The sequence below is a fragment of the Monodelphis domestica genome, chromosome 1, assembly GCF_027887165.1.
Source record: "Monodelphis domestica isolate mMonDom1 chromosome 1, mMonDom1.pri, whole genome shotgun sequence".
NCBI lineage: Eukaryota > Metazoa > Chordata > Mammalia > Didelphimorphia > Didelphidae > Monodelphis > Monodelphis domestica.
The window spans coordinates 126555809-126581020 of record NC_077227.1 but is presented as its reverse complement, the minus strand read 5'-3'; the positions used below and the strand labels follow the sequence as shown (position 1 = coordinate 126581020).

Below are 25212 nucleotides of genomic sequence, written 5' to 3'. Positions count from 1 at the left end.
AGAAGTGTCTGAGGCCAAATTTGAATCCAGGACCTCCTGCTTTTGAACCTGGCTCTCTATCCACTGAGTCACCTAGCTGTACCCCAGTAATTTTTTTTAAAGGCCATCAGTAACCTTTTTTTTTTTAACCTCCAAAGGAAAAATGTGGTAAGGTAAAGAGATGGAGAGTCATGAGATGCACAGTACCAATCTGAACAAAAATATCCTTCAATCATGGTCCTATGAGTCAAGCAAACATCTTCCCAGGAAGCTTAAGAAACAAAATGACAGCTCAATTCCCCACACCACCACCACCACCACCACCATCACCACCCCCAGGAAGAGAAGAGGACAGCACCCACAGTTTTGTTCAAAACGGAGGTTCCACTTAGATTGAGAAGGTTTATTATGATGATTAAGGGAATTTGACCATACAGGTAATACAGTGTGCTGTTCAAATAACTGCTCTGAGGCTTCTGATCAGGTCCAGGGGAAAGGCAGTGGGGAAGATAGGAATTTTAATGTTAATGTGCACAAATTAGCTATAAATTTATCATGAGAAAAAGAGATATGCAAGTCATGGCAGAGTCTTACCTGAAAGGGACACACCTTGTTCTGGAAGTAAGGTAGGGCTTCTTTACACTTACTGATATCATGAAATTGTGCTGACACACTCCTTGCTACAGTCCTTGAACATCTCCACTCCTCTTCCCAACCTCAAACAAACACATTCCTCTGTTACTCCTACCCAATCCCAGTCTTTTATCTGGTTTACGATATAGAAGAGGTAGAAGCAACATTCAGCCCTGAACTAAGAACTAAAAAACCAACTGTAAGGTAAGCCAAGGGAAGACCTCTCACAAAAGAACTAGAAGCCTAAAATAATCCAATTATTAGCTCACATTAGTTGCCACAAAGTAATGTCCCCAGTCCCAAAAGTATTCCTTCAGCCAGGACCATTCCGTAGGTAGAGAGTTTATTGGATTTATCCTCTGTTGAGAAGGCAAGTGGTTGTAAATCCGTCGTCAATCTGTGGTTATGCAGTGAATGTGTAGCTACTGTCACGTTTCTTACTATGAACTTTTCATAAACCCCAAGAAAACAGGTCTTGGATTCTCACCAGATTAGAAATTATTTTCTTGGGGGAAGAAATGTGTTACTTGCTACAAAGGGGTGTAGTCAGACAGTATTGGCTCCAATAACCCTGGTCCAGTCAGCAGGCGACTCAGACTTCTGTGAAAATTAGTCTCCCACCCCTATCATTTTCTGATGCTGGAAAGTCTTCATTAGAAAGCCAGCTTTCCTGAACCTGAAGGGCCAATATTTGATTTATTCATGGCACCTTGCAGAATGATACAATAACCACAAGAATCTTGTGGCACTGAGAATAATAACCCTCTAGTTCAGGGGTTCCCAAACTATAGCCCACGGGCCACATGCGGCCCCCTGAGGCCATGTATCCGGCTCACTGCACGTCTGGGAGGGGCGCCTCTTTCACTGGTGGTCAGCGAGAGGAGCACTGAATGTGGCGGCATCGCAAAACACAGTGTTGCTCCCGTACTGTACTACTTCCAGTGACATAATCCTTTGCGTGGTGCCTTTGAATGAGGCCTCGTGCAAAGGATTATGTGGTTGCACAATGGAAGACATCAGCATGGTGAGCCGAGCTCTGGGGGAGGGGATTCCGCACTGTGTATACTGCTGCCCAGTTAGGGATAGGGCTAGGTTTTTATAGTCTGGCCTTCCATGGTCTGAGGGACGGTGAACTGGCCCACTGTGTAAAAAGTTTGAGGACCCCTCTCGTTATCTGCCCCACTAGAATCTATAGGGGCTAACTCAAAGAGCCAACACCTCGGGGAGATTCAGCATGCAGAAAAAAATGGGGCAGGAGATCTAAGACTACTAGCTGATTTACTTAAGTAGGAAATGCATCCCCTATGTGAATGCTGTGCCTGTAGGCAAGGAAGAACTTCATGTTGGATATATGCACAGAGACTGTAATATAATGACATTAACTTTTCCCTAATCCCACACCCATGAGTCTGTCCAGACAAAAAGACACTATGGTCTTGAGACTTAGGTCTTAATGCTGCTAAGGCTCAAATTTTGCTCAGATCCACAATCAGCCTGGTCTTGGGTTTTTGAAGAGATTCCATTCAGTTTGATCCATCTGATGCTCCCTCAGTCTTCAGACAAACTGAGAGAGGTTGGGAACTTTGATGTTGATATCCCCAATATTGATGTTCCGGGGGATCTCAGGTAGATTAATGTTCTTCACTGCAGACACAGCCCGGGCTGGGGCTGCTGAAAGGCCACCCTTGTGGAAGAAAAAAAGTACAAACATGAGACACAATGACTACATCATCACCAGCTCTTGAGTGTCTGTTTAATGCTAGACAACAGACAACAAAGGAAGGCTTAGGGTAAAAATTACATGCTAAACAAATACAGTCCCCAAGAGGCTTAAGCAAATTGGCCCAAACTACACAAGTATTACGTGGCAGCACCAGGATTCAAACCCAAGTCTTCTAATTTAAGATCCAGAATTCTTCCCAAGGCACCATGGTATTGTGTTCTCACTTCCTCCATCTCATTCTTCAAGTGTAACAAGCAGTTCTTCATATAATGGTCTCAAAGCCCAATGCAGGGAACTAAATTCTGTACTTTATTTGATATGGTTTCTCCATGCCTTAAAGTCAGGCAGATGTATTATTACATTTGGAGAAAGATCACATACTTTCTTCTAAGCCAGATATCTTAGCAAACAAACTTTCATAAAAAAAAAAAAACTAAGTCACAGAGCAACCTTTTTTTGGAAGGAAAATGAAACTGTTATTTCTCTATTTTCAGTCATTTGCCAGTGGATTGCAAGAGACAGGAAAGAGTTGGCTTTTGGGAATTGCACAAGGATATAATGTGGGAACCAATGACATGCACGTAAAGTTGGAGAGCCCCAAAGTGCAGTACAACTGGCAAGACTCATAATGAAAAGCAGATGAAGGCAGCTGGTGGTTCCAAACCCTCCATCTTCTAAATAAGCATGAGGAGGGAGTTGGGGTGGGCAGGGAGAGATGTTTTTAGGGATGTTTTTCAAGATCTTTTTTTCTAACTATCCATTTCCTGTATATTAACATAGAGCCTCCCCTCACCCAGCAAGTCTATTTTTCCATCAGCTATGAAACCACTAGGTACTGATTCATTTGCTATTTCTAGCAGCTTGCTAGCCAATATTCCAAAAGAAAACACAACTGCATCACAAACTTCCAGGCTTTGTGGAAGAAAGAATTTCTTGTGATTCAGCCAGATAGAGCAATTTAATTGCTTCAAGAACCTGGGAGAATTCATGGGGCAAGTTAGTACATTATCTTCAAACATTAACCCAAATCTAGCTTCTTATGAGGAATAAGAAACAGAGAAAGAAGCAATTCTGAATTCTCAGCATCATCTAGCAAGGCAACTGAAGTCACAAAGTATCCAGGATGCAGAATGTGCCAGGCCAATCAAACCCCAACCCCCAACCTTGACTACATCTTCCTTAAATTCCCAGTAAAAGTAAACCAGGGGCTGTGCTCAAGAGCCCCAGGAATAAAAAAAGCAGCCCTCCCCAAGCCACCAGCCCTGCTTCCAACCCAGCCCCATGATTATTACTCAAGTGTACAACCCCACTGAAAAAAGTACCACCATCCCTACAGGACCAACAACTAGCCCCAAAGGTCAGATAAGTCCAAGTGTCCTCCAGACCATCTGCCCTGCTTCTAGTCCTCACTGTAGAGATGTCAATGGTCATGACTTTTTAGGAGCTATCACTTCTAAAGCCTCAGAAGAGTTTTTACTACCAAAGTCCTTACCTCTTTCAAATTCCTCAACATTAGAAATAATTATGGTTTTATCATTGAATATGGCACTAAAACTAAAGCAATATTTGCATCTGCCTTGCCACTGCACACTAAGAAGCAATCACACTGGGCATATAGCTGAAGCTTCCTGGTGTGCTGTTTCCCACAAAAGAACATGAGCTCCTTGGGAACAAAAATCCTCTTACTTTTCCATTTGTATCTCCAGCACTTAGGATAATGCTTTGCACAGTTATCACTTACTAAATGCTTCTCTGTCCATTTGTCCATCAAAGGGAGGATATGTCTCCCTGAAATGGGACCATTACAATGCTAAGTGGATACTCCATTAAAGGTACAAGACCTGCAAACTTCTCAGAATCTAAGAAATTGATCCAGGCCACTCCAGAAGCCTTGTGGCTTGGAAGATGTCCACAAGTAACCAAAGAATGGACCAAAACACTGACAGTTAAAGGCTGGCTGCTTTCCTTGAGGTACTAATTGTCTTTCCTACCCAAATTGCAAAGGCATTAAAGCCCTGCCATTTCCAATTTCATTCCTAGCAGTTTGCTTTTTAGGTTTGGCCACTGGTATAAGTAGCTGGAGAGGCAGCTAGATGGCCCAGTGCAATACAATGCTGGACCTGGAGTGAGGAAGACCTGAGTTCAAATCCAGTCTGAGATACTTCCGAGATATATAACCTTAGATGAGTCACTTAACCTGTTTGTTTGGAAAAGGAAATGGCAAGTCACTCTACTATCTTTGCCAAGAAAACCCCATGGATAGTACTGGTCAGACATACAGACAATTGGACAACAACAAATAAATCACACTACTGAAATAACTACTATTCATTTTTACATATTGCCTTAGGATTAGAGTATTTTGTATATATTATACTCCATAAAGCCTAATAAAAACTCTATGAGAAAGACTACATAAGTTTATCCAATTTACAAACTAGGAAGAGGCTCAGGGAGACTAAGTGACTTCAGAAATAAATGTTTGTCACAAAGCTAGGAAATTACTCCAGACATCAATATAAACATGTACAAAGTATGGCTAATGACCAAAATTAACTAGCCATCTTAATATAAGAAGGAATCTTTTAGGGATGGGAATCACTGAGACGTGGTGGGATGAGACTGACGACCATAATCTGATGATGATATCCAGAGATGTATACCTTATTCAAAAGGAATAGAATACATAAAAGAGGTGCAAAGTAAGACTAGAAAATATATATTGATCTTCACCTGAGGAAATCCAGGAATTAGAGGAGGAAATAATGATGGAAAGAGTGATTCTTTCTTTTTTAAACCCTTACCTTCTGTCTTAGTATCAGTTCTAAGACAGGAGAGTATTAAAGGCTAGGCAAATGGGGTTAAGTGATCTGCCCAGGGTCATACAGCTAGAAAGTGTGAAAGGCCACATTTGAATCCAGGTCCTCTTGATCCCAGGCCTGGCTCTCTATCCACTGTACTAGCTAACTGCTCCAAGAATGATTCTTCAACAAAAGAGAAGAAGCTCTATGGGGTTAGGGCCACATAACCAGAAGAAAACAGACAAGGAATCTGGGAAACAGATCACAAAACTGGCATGGAGACATGCTATAACAGTATGGGGGTGGGGGGGAGGGACTTGAAATACACACATATGTGTTTGAACCCTGTGCCAAAAGCAAAGCTGCTGATAAATTTGTGTCATGCCTTAATGAGAATGTAACTCCAGTGATCTTGGCTAAGTCTTTTTTCATCCCTCTGTTTCTCAGTTTCTTTGCCTCAAATTTTGGAGCAGTAAAGCAGTTTTCCAGACCAGAATATCTTGGGGCATAAGCACTAGAAGGTCTGTCTCATTGGAGAGGGAGGGAAGTGAAATCTAGGTAAGTAGACCAAGCAAGAACCCTAGTGGGCCATGAAAGACTGCTCCCCCTTACCCCAAATTTATTTATAAAGCATTCATTTTCTTATTTGGAGTTCCAAATTCTCTCCCTCTCCCATCTACTGGAAAGGCAAGAAATAAATATGATAGCCATTAAAATATGAAATTATGTAAAAACACTCCATATTAGCCATGTTGGGGGAGTAGAGGAAGGCAAGAAAAATAAAGTAATAAAAAAATATGCTTCGATCATCACCCAGAGTTCCTCGGTTCTCTCCCTGGAAGGAGATAAAATCATCACGAGTTCTGTCATGAATCGTTATCTGGATCAAAGTAGCTAGGTCTTTCAGCCTTGATCATATTTACACTTTTGCTCTCCTGGTTCTGCTCACTTCACTTTGCAATAGTTCATAGAAGTCTTCCCAGGTTTTAAAGAAAGTGTCCTGCCCATCATTTTTTATAGCACAACAGTATTCCATCACAATCACATACTACAAGTTACTCAGCCATTCTCTAATTGAGGGACATTTGGTTAATTTCCAGGTCTTTGTTACCACAAAAAGAACTGCCAGAAGTATTTTTGAATCTATAAGTGCTTTTCCTTTTCCTTGGATTTCTTTGAGATATAGTTCTAGTAATGGTATTTCTGGGTCAAAGGGTATGCAAAGTTTTATAATGCTTTGGACATAGTTCCATATTGTTCTCTAGAATGGTTGGAGCAGTTCACAACTCCACCAACAGTGCATTAGTATCCCTCTTTTTCCATATCTCCTTCTCTAGCATGTCATTTTCCCTTTCTCCTGTGTTAGCCAATATGATAAGTGTGAGGTATTTTAATTTGCATTTCTCTAATTACTAGTGATTTAGAGCATTTTTCATATGCTATTGATAGCTTTGATTTCTTCTTCTGAAAACTGCCTGTTCATATCCTTTCATATCCTTTGGTCATTTATTCATTGGAGAATGTCTATTATTTTTATAAGTTTGGTTCAGTTACCATATGTTTTAGAAATGAGACCTTTATTAGATAAAATTGCTATAAAATTTTTCCCCAGGGTTCTGGCTTTCCTTCTGATATTGGCTACATGGGTTTTGTTTATAAAACTTTTTATATTTCATGTAATCAAAATTATCCACTTTATTTCCCATCATCTTCTCTATCTCTTGTTTGGTCATAAACTCTTCCTTTATCCATAGATCTGGCAGGTAAAATTTTATGTGTTTTCTTAATTTGTTTATGATATCATTCTTTAAGTTTAAATCATGTGTCCATTTTGACTTTATCTTGGCATATGGTATGAAATGTTGGTCTATGCCTAGTTTCTACTAGAATGTTTTTCAATTTTCCCAGCAGTTTTTGTTAAATGGAAAATTCTTGCCCCAAAAGCTTGGATCTTTGGGTTTATCAAAGACTAGATGACAAGGGGAGGTAGGTGGCTCAGACATTTCCAGCTAAGACCATTCCAGCCAAGTGACCCTGGGCAAGTCACTTAACCCTTATTACCTTACTCTTACTATGGAAGGTAAGGGTTAAAAAAAACAGACTAGATAACTATGGCCATTTCCTTCTGTTTGACGTGTACCTAATCTGTTCTACTGATTCACCATTCCATTTCTGCCAGTATCAAATTGTTTTGATGATTATTGCTTTATAATATAATTTAAAAATTTGATGGAGAAAAATATTAATGATTATAAACAAAGCTTTTTTTAAACTATGTTAAAAGGCAAGAAGATTAAAGGAAGAAAGATGGTTGTTGGAAAAATGGGGAGGAATAATAATAATAGCTTCCACAGAGATGGAATAACTATTCAAATCTAATTTTTGCTTCTATTTTTCTCTACTAAGAAAAATTATTTTCATATTAGGAAGAAGAATGCAAAATGGTTAACTGGGATTTACCTTCTCACCCAAGAAAAGCATAGAGAGAGTAAGAATGAAATCTTAGTTGCTTTCAGTAAATAAAGCCATAAGAATGGTTCAAAGATCTAGAGCTCGTGCCTATATTCTCTTTCCAGGCTCTTCACCTGCCACCTTGCTACCTTGGAGAAATGTCAGCTTTGAAGCTTTCTCCTTACCTCTCTATGCCATTTCACCCTAACCTCCCCCTAGCCCACCCCCTCACTTTCTGAGGCCCTTTTTTGTGTTGTTTTCCCCAAAAAGAATGCAAATTTTATTTGTACCCCTTGCACTTAGCACAATGCCTGGAATATAGTACTGTAAGTACTTAATAAAGCTTTATCAACCAATAAGTCTATCTAAAGCTGAAAGGGAACTCAGGGGTCAAGTGATTTGCCTAAGACCATACAAGCATTACAAAAAATATGTGAATCCAGAATCTCTGACTCAGGATTAGAATGCTTACCCCTGTATCTCTCTGCTCCCTCACCAGGTTTTGATAAATCACACACCAGTATTAAAAAGAAATTCAGGGTGTGAATGCTGAGATGTTTTTGGTGACTTCTGATAAATCATGGAGAGCAAGAGAAGTCGAGGCACTTCTCCGAAAGTTCAGAATGCAGGCATTTTCAGATCAACGCCTGGCTAAATATGACAGTGCTTTTGGGGAATGAACATATAACATTAAAGAGATGCAACAACTTAAATCCAGCTACATTATTCCCCGATTTACCAACATAGGAGGAACCACTGCACAATTGTGAAACTGTAGTGCAATTAACAGAAAGGCCTCGAGAAAATCTGTCAGACATACCTCTTGACGACCTTTGACCTGATCTTATTCACAGATGGATCATCATATATGCAGAATGGAATAAGATTTACAGGTGCTGTGGTAGTAAGTAAATTTGAGACCCTATGGTTTGCTTCCCTACCCAGGAACCTAAGTGCTCAGGGAGCAGAATTAATCGCTTTAAAACATGCATACGAGCTTGCAAGAGACAAATGTGCAAATATTTATACTGATTTCAAATATGCGTTTGAAATTTGCCATGCCATTGGTTCTCTCTGACTTCAGAGAGGATTTTTAACAACTAGTGGGGAAAGAATTGCTCATGCAGAAATAATTCAAGAATTACTATCATCTCTCCAACTACCAAAAGAGTTGGCATTTATTCACTACAAAGGGCATTCTTTAGGACAAGACTTAGTTGCTGGAGGAAATCATATGGTAGATATGGCTGCACAATATACTGCGCAAAATGCTCCAGCTTGCATTATGAATCTCTCTGTTATAGATATCACAGATTTAGAAAAAGCATACAATGACAAAGAAAGTCAGAAGTGGGAGCAAAATTTTGGAGCTAGAAAAGAAAATGGGATTTGAATAGCATCAGTGGGAAAACCAATTCTTCCAAAAACATTTTACTCTTACATCTGCCAAGCAATACACAAAAAGGATCATTTTGGGACACAAGCATTAATTGATACTGTTAAAAGAACTTGGTTAGCTCCAGGAATTAGTACTGTGGCAAATAAGATCTGTTCAGCTTGCTCTGTGTGTGCACAATTTAACCAAAACGTATTTAAGCAAAAGGCTTTTTGGTGGTCGTCCACTAGCTCACACACCATTTGAACATTTGCAAATAGATTATATCAACATGCCCAAATCAGGACAATTTAAATTTTGTCTAGTAATAGTAGACCAACTAACTAGATGGCCAGAAGCTTTTCTATCTAGTAAAAACACATCAAGCTTTGTAGCCAAAATCTTTTTGAAAGAGATCATTCTAAAATATGGTTTAACACTAAGAGTAGATTCTGACAATGGAAGCCATTTTATAGATTCAGTTCTAAAACGAGTTTATGAGAATCTGAGTATCATGCCAAAATTTCATGTCCCATATCACCCCCAAAGTTCTGGACAGGTGGAGAGACTAAACAGAGAAATCAAAACTATGGTTGGGAAATTATACATGGAAACTCATTTGAAATGGTCAGAGATTTTGATTCTAACGCTATTCTATTTGTGCACTAGACCAAGAGGAGATGTGTATATCTCACCATATAAAACATTATTTGGACATTCACCATTGCAGGCAAAAAGTTTTAAAACAGCTTATGTATCTATGCTTGGAGGGGATCCTGCACTTGCTAAATATATCACAGAGTTACAAAACAGGGTTAGAGAATTACAAGAAATGGGAATTTTAACTCAAGGGGGTTCGTTAGATTATGCACTCCACCTGATAAAACCTGGGGATTCCATTTACATAAAAAACTTTAACAGAACTAGCGCAACACAATCGTTATGGGTAGGACCTTTACATGTTATTTTGACAACACTGTCATCTATTTGTGTATTAGAGAAAGAAATGTGGCTGCATTGCTCACATGTGAAAAAAGCAGCAGCAGAACAGATTACATCAGACAACACAGCTGCAGTCAAAAAAATATCAAAAGAAATTATTCAAGAAGAAGAATAATGAAATGAAAACAGAGATCAAGATCAAGACAAAGGAGAAGACAACATAAAAGAAACATAGATGACAGCAAAAAGGACAATTGAACTGTAACAAAGACATTGCAGAAAAAATCAACACAAAGAAGAGGAACATAGGCTGATTATGGACATGAACTATAAGATTTTTTTGCACCATTATAATACTACACACTTTCATTATGGTTGCAAAAAAATACTATATAGTAACCCACTTAATCCCCATTGCCTAGCCCTTATCACTCTTCTGCCTTGGAACCAATATACAGTATTGATTCCAAGATGGAAGGTAAGGGTTTTTTTAAAAATAACATATACATATAGGACACATTTCTCACAAACTCTGAAACATCATAACCAGGTGATGAGTATCAATAGAAATAAATAAATACAGATAAATCACCTTGGGAAAATAATAATTGTACACATGAAAATAATAAGATCTTATCTCACAGGAAGGCTTATGTGTTCCTTGGAGATAAAATCAAGAAAATATACATAACTTTCTGAAGAAAATCTTTAAGGTTTTCTTAGACTTAAGGGGGGGAAGGTTATTTTCCTCCTGCAATATGTAAACAGTTTATACATAACATATACATAGATGTAGAAATTGTACAGATCTTGTATTTTGATAGATGTGTATATAGTTAAATTATTACAAAGTTTTTATTTTATTAGTATATTAAGTTGATTTTAAGTTTTAATGTAGTTAATTTTAGTTTTCTGTATTAATAATAGGATACGGTCTTAGCATAGTAAAAAGTTTTGTTTGAATTGTTCAAATGGGTTTTGTAAAATGAAGTTTCCTTGAGTTTTGCATAGTTATTATTTTAGATAGACTTTAGTTTTTTGTAAAACCAGTTAGTTTGTAACTGTATTTTATTGTTTCAAAGTTTGCATTTTGTATTTTCCATTTTGAATTTCTGTAATTGCATGTTTTGCACTTGAATTTCTGCAAATATGTTTTCATTGATTATTTGTTTTCATTGAAATTTTTTTTTCTTTCATTTATATCCCTAACTCGCTGCCTCTGACAGAAGCAGCTGGTGAACCCACATTAACCATGCCGCCGCCGCCACCTTTGAAGATGAGCGACGTCGACGTCTTGCCGCTGCGTGTGAACGCCGACACCAGGCCACAACTGCACCTCCCGTAACAACTGTCCCATGCCCCATGTGCCACAAACTCTGCACCTCAGCCTTTGGACTTCAAAGCCACATGAGGGTACACCTTAGATGAAACTGCACAAAGACAATAGTCATTCTCGGTCACCGAGAGACTACCACTATACTATATCCCTAGTACAGGTTAGCATAGATAAAGTGTAGCAATAATAATAGGATAAGATAAGCATAAGATTAAGACTATTTTTAAGAAATATAATAATAATAAGGTTAGGTATAGCTTTAGAATTACAAAGAATAGTGAGTATACGGGAGAGATTTTTCATCTCTCCATATGCTTGAAGGGGGAAAATTATAAGGATGATTTTAGAAAATAAGTATTGTTTTATTAGTTTATGGATAAGAAGTAAAGTGGCTGACTTAAGAACTGGAGTTTGAAACAGAGCTGAGAGAGCATGTTAATTTCAGATGTGACAGTTATAACTGTTTTTCTATGTCAATTACTCTGTCTGGCAGTTGGGAGTTGGTCTCTGGCAGACTCTCTCAGGGATGGGGAGGTGACATCTTTGCCTCTCTCTGTCTGAGGGAAAAACCTGAAGGAGCTCAGTGTTCTCCTTTCCCAACTTGGGAAAAACTATTGAATAACTATTGTGGTTTTATAGATTGTTTAACTCTGAGAAGACCAAAGAAAAACCTGGTCTTTGGTTTGGACTCTGAATCTGTTAAGACTCAGGGAGGAGTAGTGTAGCCTGTGAAACACAGGAGAAGCGGTTCCTTGAGGAACCAGGGAGTTTATTTGGGTGGATTTAGAATCCCTTAGAATTAGAAATCCTTTATTTATCCTTATATATTTCTATAAACATTTTATGTTTATAATAAGAGTCTCTTTAGCATTCTTGTGCCTGGCACTGAAGGGAAGTTCACATTTGAGCTTCACTTCATCACTGAGGATACTTTTTTTTTTATTACATCAAAAGTATCTGAACAATTTTGAATAGTTTTGAACCTAAATTGTAACAGTTTTTCTATCTATTTCGTTTATTTCTCCATTATCATTTTTTACAATTCTTATCCCTGTATCACTCTGCTCCCTCACCAGGTTTTGATAAATCACACACCAGTATTAAAAAGAAATTCAGGGTGTGACTGCTGAGATGTTTTTGGTGACTTCTGATAAATCATGGAGAGCAAGAGAGGTGCAAGAGGACCAAGATGAGTAACTATTGTGTTTTTTAAAGAAGAGAGAAAGGCAGTACTTCCAATAGTAGACCAATGACCTTGATTTCAATTCCTGGCAAAATTTTATAACTTGGGATTAAGGACTTACTTTTAACCCTCATGGTGTAGATGTAAGCTGGGTTCTGGAGGGTTATGCCAACAAAGCATAAACTCTAGCAAGGAACTACCAAGCTGGAAAGACTTAGATTATGGTCCCAGTGATAGACTACATGTAAATTACTTCTAAAAATCAGTCTTGCTAGGTTTAGAGAGGCTAATAAGCAATTTGACTGCATAAGGGGATTCATTTTTCAGCCCCAGAGACTTTTGACAATGGTCTATTCAATTGACAGAGATGTTACAATCTGCACCTAGTTCCCAAATAGTACCCAAACTGACAAAATAAAATTGACAAATAATGACATATTAAAGGGAAAGTAGATAGGAAAGGGATGACTGTTAAGGGTCAACATAGCTTCACCAAGAACAGTCAGGCAAAACTAACTCCATTTCCTTTTTTTATAAGGTTCATTAGGGAAGTCATTTTAGCCAAATTATTTGATAATCTCTCATTCTATCTTTCTGAACAAGACAGGGAGATACAGGCTAGATGACAATTCGGTGGATTTGTCAGTAGCTAAATAACTGGATTCAAAAAATAGTTGTGAATGATGTGGTGCCAAGATCAAGGGAAGTCTCTGGTAGGATGCCACAGGAAAATGCCCATGGCTCTGCTGTAAAATATTGTGTCACAGACTTGAATAGTTCATTTGATTTTATATATACATATTCCATAGCCCAGTAAAGTTCTGGGTTTACAAGGATCATTTTCAAACTTGGGGCCTTTCACTAAAATTTCTATTTGACTTGGGCTTCCACCAAGTATCTCTCCTGAGAATATCAAAAATTGGCTTGTACCTAGTTCTTTACAAAGAAAGATATCTTGCCTTCATGGGGTAAATACCCATGAAAGCACTGAAGCTAAAAATACACTGAATAAATTTTACCTGATTAAAAAAGTGCAAAGAACAAAGGATGAGTCAAGATATTTTTTCTCCTTAGAGTCAGCCTCAGGGTTTAGGTCCCCTCAAAAAGGAAAAGTACTGAGGATTGTTGGAGAGGTGACTGTTTTCCTTCTAATAATCCCCTTTGTCCTAACTAATACCAAAAGAAGAAGAAGAGAGAGAACTATAAAAAGTTATATAAAAAGAAGTAAGCTTTTTTGGTATGTGATGATGACATAGAGGAGATTCTTGTTCAGGTATGAGTTGAACTGTGGTATATGATGTCTCTCCCAGCTCTGACAATAAATGAAGGCATAAATAATATACTTATCAAAACCGTAGATACACAAAACTGGGAAGAATGTTTAATATCCTGGATAACAATCAGAAGGCAAAAAGATTTTAATTGGCTAGAATGAAGACTTAAAATATCAGGAAGAAACAGTGTAGTGTAATGGATAGCATATTAGATTTTGGATTAGAAAAGCCTGGGGTTTGAATTAACAACCAATCACATACTATCTGTATGAGCCTAGGTCAGTCACAACCTAAGTCTGAGAGTTCTCATTTGTAAAATGGAGATAATAATAGTACTTCCTTCATATAGTTGTGAGGATAAAGCGAGATGCTGCACACAAAGCAGTTTTAAAGTGCTATATAAGTGTGGATTGTTTTTATGATTATAAAAATAGTTTACATTTTAAAATACTTGAATAGGAGAGAAATGAATGAATAAACAAACAAACAAATAAATAAATAACCCAACCTAAATTTGGTTCAAAAAGCCAACTTCCCCAATCAAGGATATGAAAACTGACTAAACAATTCCTATGAAAAAGGCCTGAGGGCATTGTTGAACAAGTTCGGCAGCAACACAAAACTAATGTACTCTTAGGTTGTTTTAAGAGAAGGCAGTGGGGGGCTCAGTGGACTAAGAGCCAGACCTAGAGATGGGAGGTCCTAGGTTCAAATCTGGTCTCAAACACTTCTAGCTGTGTGACTGTGGGCAAATCACTTAACCTCCACTGCCTAGTCCTTACTGCTCTAGACTTCCAAGACAGAAGGTAAGGCTTAAAAAAAAAAGGACAATAAAGAAAAGTGAAGATAATAATGCCACTAGAATCTGTTAAACTACTCTGAGAGTGCTAGATTTAGTTTGGAGTGCCACATCTTAAGAAGAAAGCTGAGAGGACTCCACTCCACCACTCCAGAGCCTACAAGGGCAAGGAAGAGAACACTTGATTATATTCAAGCTTATGGAGGGCTATCATGGAGAAGAATCTGTACTTCAGGCAGGGAACAGAACTAGGAATGAGGGATGGAAACTGCAGCAAGATAAAGTTGACAAAGAAAAAAGAAAAAAAGTGAACAATTTGAGCCATCCCTGATGAGATGGGCTGCCTTAAGAGATAGGCCAACTATACCCCATTTCTGCACACAGTTCAAGCAGACACTGGATATCACCATCAGTGTTATGACATATAAGGAATTCTTCAAGTATACGTTGAACTGACTCTGAAGTCCTTTCCAACTCTGAGGTTTTATGATCCAGAAAAAGCCAAGACTCTAATCTAGGGCTTCTCCCTCCAGGGCTGGTACTTTCCCTATCATTCCCCCACCACCCCCACCCCCACCCAGGTCCATCAAAGAAGAAAAGGAAGGCTATAGGAAGGCAAAATGAAGTAATAAATCTATAGATTCCCCTCTGATGGTGGTTGTTCTCTAAGAATTGCCCCTTGCACCCTGCCCCACACCCTGACTGGAAACCCAGGGGTTTACTAACCTCTGATTTCTCCAATTTGTTTTGAGCTTCAATCTGGGCCACAATTTCATTCATGTTCGTTTCTAGCACCATACCACCCATCACCACCTCCTGCAGGATGTAATGAACCTAAAAGGAAGTCAAAGATAAAAAGAATTAGAGCTCCTGGGTCTGAGCTGGGCACTTTCAAAAAGAAAAAAACGGTCTTTTCCTCAGTCTGAGAGTAAAAATAGAAAGAGATACTGAATAGAGCTACAGTCAACAGTTAAGGACTCTAAATCTCTAACTCCTAATCCTGAGAGCGCACATTTCTGAGGGAGGATAGAATGACTTTCTACCAGGTTTCAAGCAAATCAAATGACTAACCTCTTTTTAAACCACATCTATGGGGTAGCTGGGTAGCTCAGTGAATTGAAAGCCAGGCCTAGAGACTGGAGGTCCTAGGTTCAAATATGGCCTCAGACACTTCTCAGCTGTGTGACCCTGGGCAAATCACTTAACCCCCATTGCCTAGCCCTTACCACTCTTCTGCCTTGGAACCAACACACAGTGTTGATTCCAAGATGGAAGGTAAGGGGTTTTTAAAAAATAATAACAAATAAATAAATAAATAAATAAACCACATCTAGTAGAGGCATACAAGACCCAGTTTCAATGGATTTGCCATTAAGTCTGAAAACAGAACAAAACCATATTCTTCTTTTCACCTAATAAGACAAAGAATCAAGCTGGCCATGGCTGAGAAGTTAACTATACTAGTTCTGTATAAAAGATTTCCTAGACTATCTATTAAAAGCAAGTGATTCAGGCAAAATAAAATCATTTCCTTACCCTACACACCACCCCTGGCAAAACTCATGGCAAGGATGAAAAAACAATTCTTCCCTAATTTTCTTTTTTCCCCCCAAATAACTATTTATGGTAGCCTTTATTCTTATATCACCTATATTATCCAAGTTATATCTTCCAACATACCTCTAGAAAGCCATTCCGTATTTTTAAAAAAATAGGAGGGGCAGCTGGGTAGCTCAGTGGATTGAGAGCCAGGCCTAGAGACAGAAGGTCCTAGGTTCAAATCTGGCCTCAGACACTTTCCAGCTGTGTGACCCTGGGCAAGTCATTTAACCCCCATTGCCTAGACCTTATCATTCTTCTGCCTTGGAGCCAATACACAGTATTGACTCCAAGACAGAAGGTAAAGGTTTAAGGGGGAAAAAAAGAGAAAAAAAAACAGTTCATTAAAATTAATCAATATATTTTAAAAGTATGGCATTATGGGGGCAGTTAAGTAGCTAAGTGGATTGAGAGCTAGGCCTAGAAACAGAAGGTCTTGGATTCAACTAAGGCCTCGGATATTTCCTAGCTGTGTGACCCTGGGCAAGTCACTTAATCCCCAATGCCCAACCCTTATTGCTTCCCTGGAAACAATGCAGACGACTGATTCCAAGACAGCAAGTAAGGGTTTAAAAAAAAAAAAGTATGTTATTATATGCAGTATACCACATCTGCAAACCCTCTACAAAGAAGCAGGTGGCAGCTTCAAAGTCGAAATTAAAGTTCTATACAGTAATGTGGCATGGTGTAGTAGAAAGAAACAAGGATGGTCACTATGCCCTTGACCTTGGGCAAGTCAATTAACCAATCTCTCTGAGGTTCAGTTTCTTCTGTAAAATGAGGATGATTCTTGCTCTGAATCCCTCACTGGGGTGTTATATGTGAAAGTGTTTTGAAAACTGTAAAATGCTTTTCAAATGTCAAGAGCAGTTGTACCTGATCAAACACTTAGAATAAAGTCACACTAGAGGCTTTACAAATGGAAAAGCATTTATGAATCAGTTTAACATATATCCCAAAAGAGGAACTACCAAAGAATGGAAAAGATGGCCAAAATGTAAGCCAAAAAATAATGATTTACAAACTCAGTTTTCTTATCTATAAAGTTGTTAGACTAGATGATATCTACACTGCCTCCTGTATGTTTGTGTATGTGTGTGTGTGTGTAAATTACTGGGTAGTGATAATGGTTTTTTTTAAAGTATCAATGAAATATTTTTAAAAAGATGACTATAATTGATATAATTGATGGTCTCCATCAATCTCTTGTCAACAGGCCTTTGTCTTCTACTTTTCACTCTACTTAAACTGCCCTCTCCATGGTCAAAATGGCCTCCTAATTCCCAAATCCAAAAGCCCTTGTTTTTTGGTCTTCATCATCCTCACTGACTTTTATTTACTCCTATCTGCTCTTTCATCCCTTGGTTTCAGATACAACTTCCTTGCCCACATTTACGTACCTTTTCCAAGAATAAAACATATTGTTCAAATATAATTTCCCATTATAAAAACCATGTTTCCTTTCCCCTAAAGAACTGTGTTTTCAAAGATTCTACCCTTTACTGTATGTTCTACAAGCCTGCCTGATAAAGAGACTCACTGGACTATAGTTCCAAAGGTCTTCCTTGTAATCTCTTTTGAATAATCAATTTGCCAGTCTTACTAGCACATGTCTATTTGTAACAAGAGTTTGTATATTTGGACCAATAGTTCCACACGTTAATCCCTTTTCACCCTTGGAATTTTAAAAAACTTTCAGGTATATGTCATTTAGTCCTGGTGATACTTGCTATTGTTAATCTGTTGATCTGATTTAGACTATACAAGACAATTACCACAATTTGATCTAGTACATCCAACTCATCCCAAAAGAATTTTTGAGAACACAAATCTCCTTAATTTTTCATTAAATAAAGATCAAGAAAAAAATTCTAACTTAGTCTCTATTCTCCTAGTATTCCATTTATGAATCTGTTTTATCACTACAATACAATATAAGCTTCTTAAGGGCAAGGACTGTTCTGTTTTTTGTTTGTGTTTCCCCACACACACTACATCCTCATTGTAGTGTTTAGGTAATTGTATTGTACATGTTAGGTATTTAATAAATGTTTGTTGAATTGAATTCATTCACTCATTCATCAAGTGTTTTTTAATTACCAATTACTTGCAAGGAACTACGCAGAATACAAACATGCATGCTAAATGGTCTCTACCCCATGGGGATAATTTTTTTTTTATCAATTTAGAGGAAGAACTATGATATTAACAGAAATAACTATAAAACAAGGCCATCATATAAAACTGCCATGACAATGGTGGAAAAGTTCAGAGAGAGAGAAATCAGTTTGTGATAAGGCATTTAGAGAGGGAAGATTTTGTGGAAGAGGTGGCATATGAGTTTGATTTTGAAAAATATATAGGATTTCAAAAGGAGAAGCTGAGAAACTTGGCCAAGGGATGAAAGAAACAATTGTTGGGAAGAACAGCAGAAAAACAGCAGGAGGAACTTCATTAAGTATGAATACAGGGAAAAGAGGATGTCATAGAATCAGTGACGGTCCTTGAACTGGAAAATCACATCACAAAAAAAGGGAATTAGAAAACAGACCACCTTTGAGTTACTGATTTTCAGAAAGGAACTGGAAATCCAGATAAAAATTTCAGTGGAAAAGGAACCCAACCAGGCAGACAGATCTTAACAGAATATTAAGCCAACAAAGGGAAAGGAAGATTAGATCTGAGATCTGAGATACATACATGGAAATGGTAATCAAAACGTAGGAACAGATGCAATCCACAAGGGAGAAAAGTATAGGTCTATCAAGTGGTTCTAGGTAAATCCCAAGATGATATAATTCCCTTAGTGAACACTTAAATATTAATAGGTAGAATTATCTCCCTTTTTCAGTAGAAATATAAAGGGATAAACACTCCCCAGTGAGACAATTCAATCAGTTGACATCTCAACTGGCAGAAGTTTACTTAGCAAGTTTTTCTTCAGTTTAGACAAAAGTACCATTGGTTTGTTAGCTCTCTGCAAATCCAATGGTAACTTAGTCTGAGAGTGATCTTAGCCAGAAATATTCAGAGCTAAAGGGCAAATTATTCTGCCAACTTACATGAATTAATTATCTCATAATTATAATAGTAAAGTATTAAAAAAGAAAATACCATGGATGACTAAGCCTACACAACTACAGGAAATGAGAGGAAAGAACCTGTGTGCATAATCACATTCTCCAACTCACCTAGGTCAAATGTTAGCGAGCAAAGGTTGGTCTCTACTGGTCCAAACAGCAATCCCAGCCCAGTTAAATTTCTCTCTTGGCCATTCTTACTAGAACACTTTGTCAATGCTGTCAGCAGCATGGACTGTCAACAGAAAGTTGAAAGGTTTACTACAAAGTTAAACTCTTCATCATCTTTTCAGACCCTCTCCTTTCTTCTCCATACCTCCTATTCTGTTCCTCTGCAATGGCAAGGCCTTCAATTTTCTCTGAAAGGTCATGGTACCTGTTTGACTAACTCTCTCAGGAAACTGACAAGAAAACCTCTCTTCTCTAAAAGCAGTCAAATGTGACAAGGGACCAACTACTCTGTCTGCTTTGCACCACTATCATTTTCTTTCAAGTGAGTTACCATTTCAAAGTTTCCCACAGCAGCATAGCTTCATGGGAAGGTCAAAGATTTAGAAGATTGTGTATCCTGGTTTGATCACTGATTTTTTTTTTACTTCTAGTCATCACTGTAACAAAGAATAAGTCTTAGGTACAATAACACTGAAACCTTCCCATCAATTTTATAATATTCATAGAATGTTCTTTTAGAATTTGGGGTGTCTTTTGGGAGAATTATGAACTGATACAACCATTCTGGAGAGCAAAATTGAACTGTGACCAAAGGACCATAAAACTATGCATACCCAGCAATACTTCTATCCCAAAGTGTGTATACCAAAGAGATCAGAAATAGGAGGGAAGAACTTACTTGTATAAAAATGTTTTTAGCAACTCTTTTTGAAGTGGCAAAGAACTGGAAGCTGAGGGGGCATCCACCAACTGGGGAATGGCTTAACAAGCTATGGAATATGCTTATAAAGGAAATAACATTATAATGTAATGGAAATGATGAACAGGATGAGTTCAGAAAAACCTGAAAAGTCTTATATGAATTCATGTAAAGTGAAATGAGCAGAACCAAGAGAACAGTGTATATAGTAGCAGAAATATTATATAATGATTGACCTTATAAGGATTAAACTATTATCAGTAAAACAAGGTTCCAAGATGACCTCCAAGGGACTCATGATTAGAAAAACAAACTAACAAACAAAAAATTACTATCCACAACCAGAGAAGGAACTATTGGAATCTGATTGATGATCAAAGCACACCATCCTTCTTTTTATTTCCTCCATGAGTTTTTTAAAAATATTTTATTTTCCCAGTTACATGTAATGATAATTTTCCACATAAGTTTTCCAAAGTTATATGATCCAAATTGTCTCCCTCCCTCTCTTCCCGTCCCTGTCCTGGAGATGGTAAGCAATTTTATCTGGGTTATACATGTATTATCATGCAAAATATATTTCTTTTTCTTTTTTAATTTTTTTAACCCTTACCTTCCACCTTAGAATCAATACTATGTGTTGGTTCTAAGGCAAAAGAGTGGTAAGAGTTAGACAATGAGGGTTAAGTAAGTTGCCCAGGGTCATACAGCTAGGTAGTGTCTGAGGCCAGATTTGAACCTAGGACCTTCTGTCTCTAGGCCTCACTCTCAACCCACTGAGCTACCCAGCTGCCCCCCAAAACATATTTCTATATTGTTCATTATTGCAAGAGAATATTGATATAAAACCAAAATCCCAAAATAAAAACACAAATAAACTAAAGTGAAAAGCAGAATGCTTTGATCTGCATCCCAACTTCAAAAGTTCTTTCTCTGCTAGTGGATTGTAATCTTTCTCAAAAGTCCTTCAGAATTGTCCTGGATCAGTGTACTGCTAAAAGTAGCCAAGTCTTTCACTATGGTCATTGTATGATATTACTGTTACTGTATTCAGTGTTCTTCTAGTTTTGCTTATTTCATTCTACAACAGTTCAAGCAGATCTTCTCAGTTCTTTCTGAAATCATGAGGGTTTTTTAAAAATTATTTTTGTGATATGTGTCTTCAGTCATGATATGAGGAATACAGAAATAAGTATTTCATGAAAGCACTGATATAACTATTTATTGATTCAAGGAAGAATGTGTATAATAAAATGTTAGAAAACAATTATCAAAAATTGTTTCTATGTGTAATTTTAAAAAATTCAATTAAAAAAATAGAATTTGAGGTATCAAAATGCCTAAAACTGTTAGCCCACCAATTATCCTGTTATCTTAACACTTTTGAGATGGTAATGTAATGTCACTGGTCCCCTAGAAAAAGATATTAGACATGGTCTCTATTTTATATGTGTGTATATATATATATATATATATATATATAGTACATATGTATTATATATAGACTGCATTATTGTTAAATTATTATTAAAACTAAGTAAAGGAGAAAAAGCAACTATAGGAATATAGGGATTCAGCTCTAGATCTAAGGGAGAAGATGGAAAGGTGTCAGCATCAACTAGCCCCACATAGGGACAAAAGATACTAGGTGGCTCACCATATGTAGACTTGCCTTTTTTCCCACCCCTAGAATCAAGGTGAGGTCCCTAAGTAATACCTAGAGCAAAAGAAAAGCAATAAACATGATCCCAAATAAGTTAAACGCAGACCTCTGAAGAGTTTCTGCTCCCCTACCCTTAACCCCTGCCCCAATCTCAATGACAGGAACAGCTGAATCAACTCAACAAACTGACTATGAAACTAAAGACAAAAAGCAAGGGAAGTACAAATCAAGACACTTTTGTTGATGCAAATATAGGCATTGTCCAGTCTAGGAACAGATTTTGTTCTAAAAGTTTATGTGTAAGACAGTGATTTAGAAATTTTCAATGCATTTCACCTTAAAAAAAATGTTTAAAATGGTAGTTAGATCTTTAAGCCAGTCTACAAGCCTATTTAACTCATAACATAGCTTAAATATATATAGCATTAATAGTATTATTTCATATACACTTAACAATCATTTTATAACTGTATGGGAAATTCGATTTTAGCTTGTGACATCAGAAACACATCTCAAACATTTGAATAGGCAGTCAGGACTCCCAAGCTAGGAAAAAAGAGTTAAAGTGAGAAACAGAAGACAGTATGAAGTACCACTGTCAATTCTAGAATCCTCTGAATTAGAGAAAATAAAGGGCAGCTGTTTTCACATAGAAGGAGTACAGAGCATGGGTATAACTTTCCCTGCCACTAAGTCTTTTGTATGGATATTTATGAAATATGGTCTTTTACTAGGGGCTTCAAAGTAATAGATAATATTTCACATATCTCCATGTTCTAGATGAGAGTTGTCAAATGTGTTTGGGGGGGGGGGGGGAGTGGACACAAGTGATCCACCAGATTGTAACTGGTAAATATTTTAAAATAAATGAAAATATGATAATATGATATAACATGTTGTTAAGTCATGTCCAACTTGTCATGACCCTGTGGATCATACTGTCCTTGGAGTAGGTTTCCATTTCCTTCACTAGGGGATTAAAGCAACTAGAGGTTAAGTGACTTGCTAGGGTAAATATCTGAGGCCAAATTTGAATTCAAATCACAACATAAATAACATTATCTATGTTGGTTTTCCAAGCCAAAATGTGGCTTGAAGGATTCTGTCTCTATTTGGGTTTAACACAACTGTTCTAGATAAACTGCCAAAAGGCTGGATTCCTGATACATTGAGAGAGCTTATATATATAAGAAAGTATTATATTTATATATCTAATTAAATAAATTAAATTATATAAAAAATCATATAAAATTTAAATAAATATAAGAAAATGTCTATAATATCAATGAAATAACAAAGTTTGGAGTGCTAATTAACTATTCTTATTAAATTAAGGGAATTATAGCATTACTCCATATAAACTTTTCAAAAAAGGCAGAAATAAAAGGCAACTATAGATTCTCTGTCACTCAGCACTGACTAATGATCTATAACAACAAAACTAAACTAACAAAACTAAAATGTAAAGCATTTTGTATTTTACAAAGAGGCCATTATAAAAGGGCTGTTTTCCTGACTTCTTAATGATTTGGTAGGCTGTAATGGTCAAATGAGATATTTATAAAAGACTTACTACAGGATCTGGTACAAAGGAGGTACTTAATAAATGCTATTCCCTTCCTCCCCTTCCTCTTTCTCTTCTTAACAGTTCCAAGTAATAACCTTCTGGGAGAAGAACAGTAAATGTTCCATGTTTGAGGGAGTATTGAAATTTCAGTTCCTGCAGGTCACTTAGCCAATCTGGGAAAAGCCTTAGAGGGTGCTCAAAGCAGAATCAGAAAGAAGGTTCACAGAGCCAGTTAGACATAATCTCTAGTTTCCATATTCCAATGGATGTCCAATTATATATATTTTTAATATGAAGTGAAAAAAAAGAACAGGACCCAAAAATATTATATAATTTTCCCAGAGTCCCTTGAATATCTTTCTCTTCTATAATCATATTCAATCAAGAATTACTTCTTTTTATATAATGGTTTAGAGTTCTCTCTCTTCTTTCTGTTATTAACTGGAGAAGGTAAGAATCATTCCCATCAGGAGAGGGGTCAAATCTCTAGCAATCCTGATGGTTTTATCTTTTTGATAAGTGTAAGTCCCTAAGGAGAGAAGAGTTGTCTCAATTATTTAAAAGCTCAAGGAGTTCTTTATGCCTTACATTTGCAGTGAAATTAAATAAAGTCAATGTTTTGTTAGCCAGAGTGACTGGTGGGTGTTGAAGGCAAGATTTTTATCCTTTTCTATAGAGAATCAGACATAAGGCAAATTCTGACATTCCCAAGGAAACTCATGGATAGAGGCACAAATCATAAAAAGATTTTAGTGAGAAGCCACAAAGACTGAAAATGATTTGTGTAAATGTTAAGTTTTAATTCTGGGCTATGAATTATACCCAGAATCAAATGAACTAGATGGAAAAAAAAGAAAAGTTGACTAGAAATGAAAACAACTTGGGAAGTTTTATGAAAGAAGTGGGATTTGAATTGGACTTTGGAAAGCAGGTGGCATTTGTTTAAGTGGAAATAAGAAGAGAGGGCAATCTACAGTAGTGGAGCAGCATGAGCAAAGAAACAGATCAATTAATCAATAAGCATTTATTAAGTTTCTGACTAAAAGGCAGGCACTGGGGATACAAAGTCAAAAAAGCAGTCCCTGTTCCCAGGGAGTATAAATTTTATTAGGGGAGACAGCATGAACATAAACTAGTATATACAAAATAAATATAATAAAGCTGGGGAAGGTTAAGGGGAAGGCCACTAAAGAGGAGGGAAGAATGCCACGAAAGACTTTGATAAAAAGTGTAGCTTGACCAGAGTTTTTGAAGGGAACAAGAGATATTTAAAGATGTAGTAGTGAAGTGAGAATACATTCTGGGCAAGGAGGACAGCCAATGCAATGGCACATGAATAGGAAAGGGAGCATCATGCTAGAAAGAGGGGAAAAAATTAGTTTGGCTGGAAATGATATAGATGTACATGGCTTGCAAGGAGAATGGGGAGGAACTTGGCCTCATTGGCACAAAGGTTCTGTGTTGGAGAATAATGAATGATAAAGTGAAATGGTTAAAATTGGGACCAGACTATAGAGGACCCAAAACAGGCTGGATACAAGAAGTATTAGGAGTTACTCCAAGTCTTTAGCAGGGGAATAATATAACTAAAAGGAAACTAATCTGGCAACAATGTTCAAAGTGATTTAGAAAAGAGAGATGGAAGGAAGATGTTGCATTAATCTAAGAACAACATCTAAATTATAGTTTAATGTGGTAGATGTGGAAAAGGCAAGGAGAGAGAGAGAGAGGACTTGCAAGCCAGGCCATGCAAGAAACAAGGCTGGGGACCTGATCTGCAAAATCAAGGAGAAGGTTCCAAACAGAATGTTCCCAGGAGGAGGAGGTAGTTGAGCTGGCCAGGAGAAACTGAGAAACCTCTGCTGTCCATGGGGTTGACTGACCAAGAAAGGAGGCAAGCCTGGCTGCAGGGGGAAGAAGCTGAGAACTAATATTG

General features: G+C 37.3%; 1 protein-coding gene across 3 annotated transcripts in view; it reads right to left on the bottom strand.

The window, feature by feature from the left end:
* Positions 1-343: 343 nt before the first annotated feature.
* Positions 344-25212, bottom strand: part of LOC103106484 (AP-3 complex subunit sigma-2) — an 82528-nt gene continuing 57659 nt past the window's right edge. For 2 of the 3 annotated variants that reach the window (XM_056806342.1, XM_007479326.2), the window contains 2 exons: positions 15223-15330; positions 344-2296 (listed from right to left, as the gene is read on the bottom strand). In XM_056806342.1, the coding sequence (XP_056662320.1) occupies positions 2168-2296; positions 15223-15330 (237 nt within the window). In that variant the 3' untranslated portion in view covers positions 344-2167. Of the gene's footprint in view, positions 2297-15222; positions 15331-25212 lie in introns of those variants that run through there. The other variant, XM_056806350.1, reaches the window with a different exon arrangement.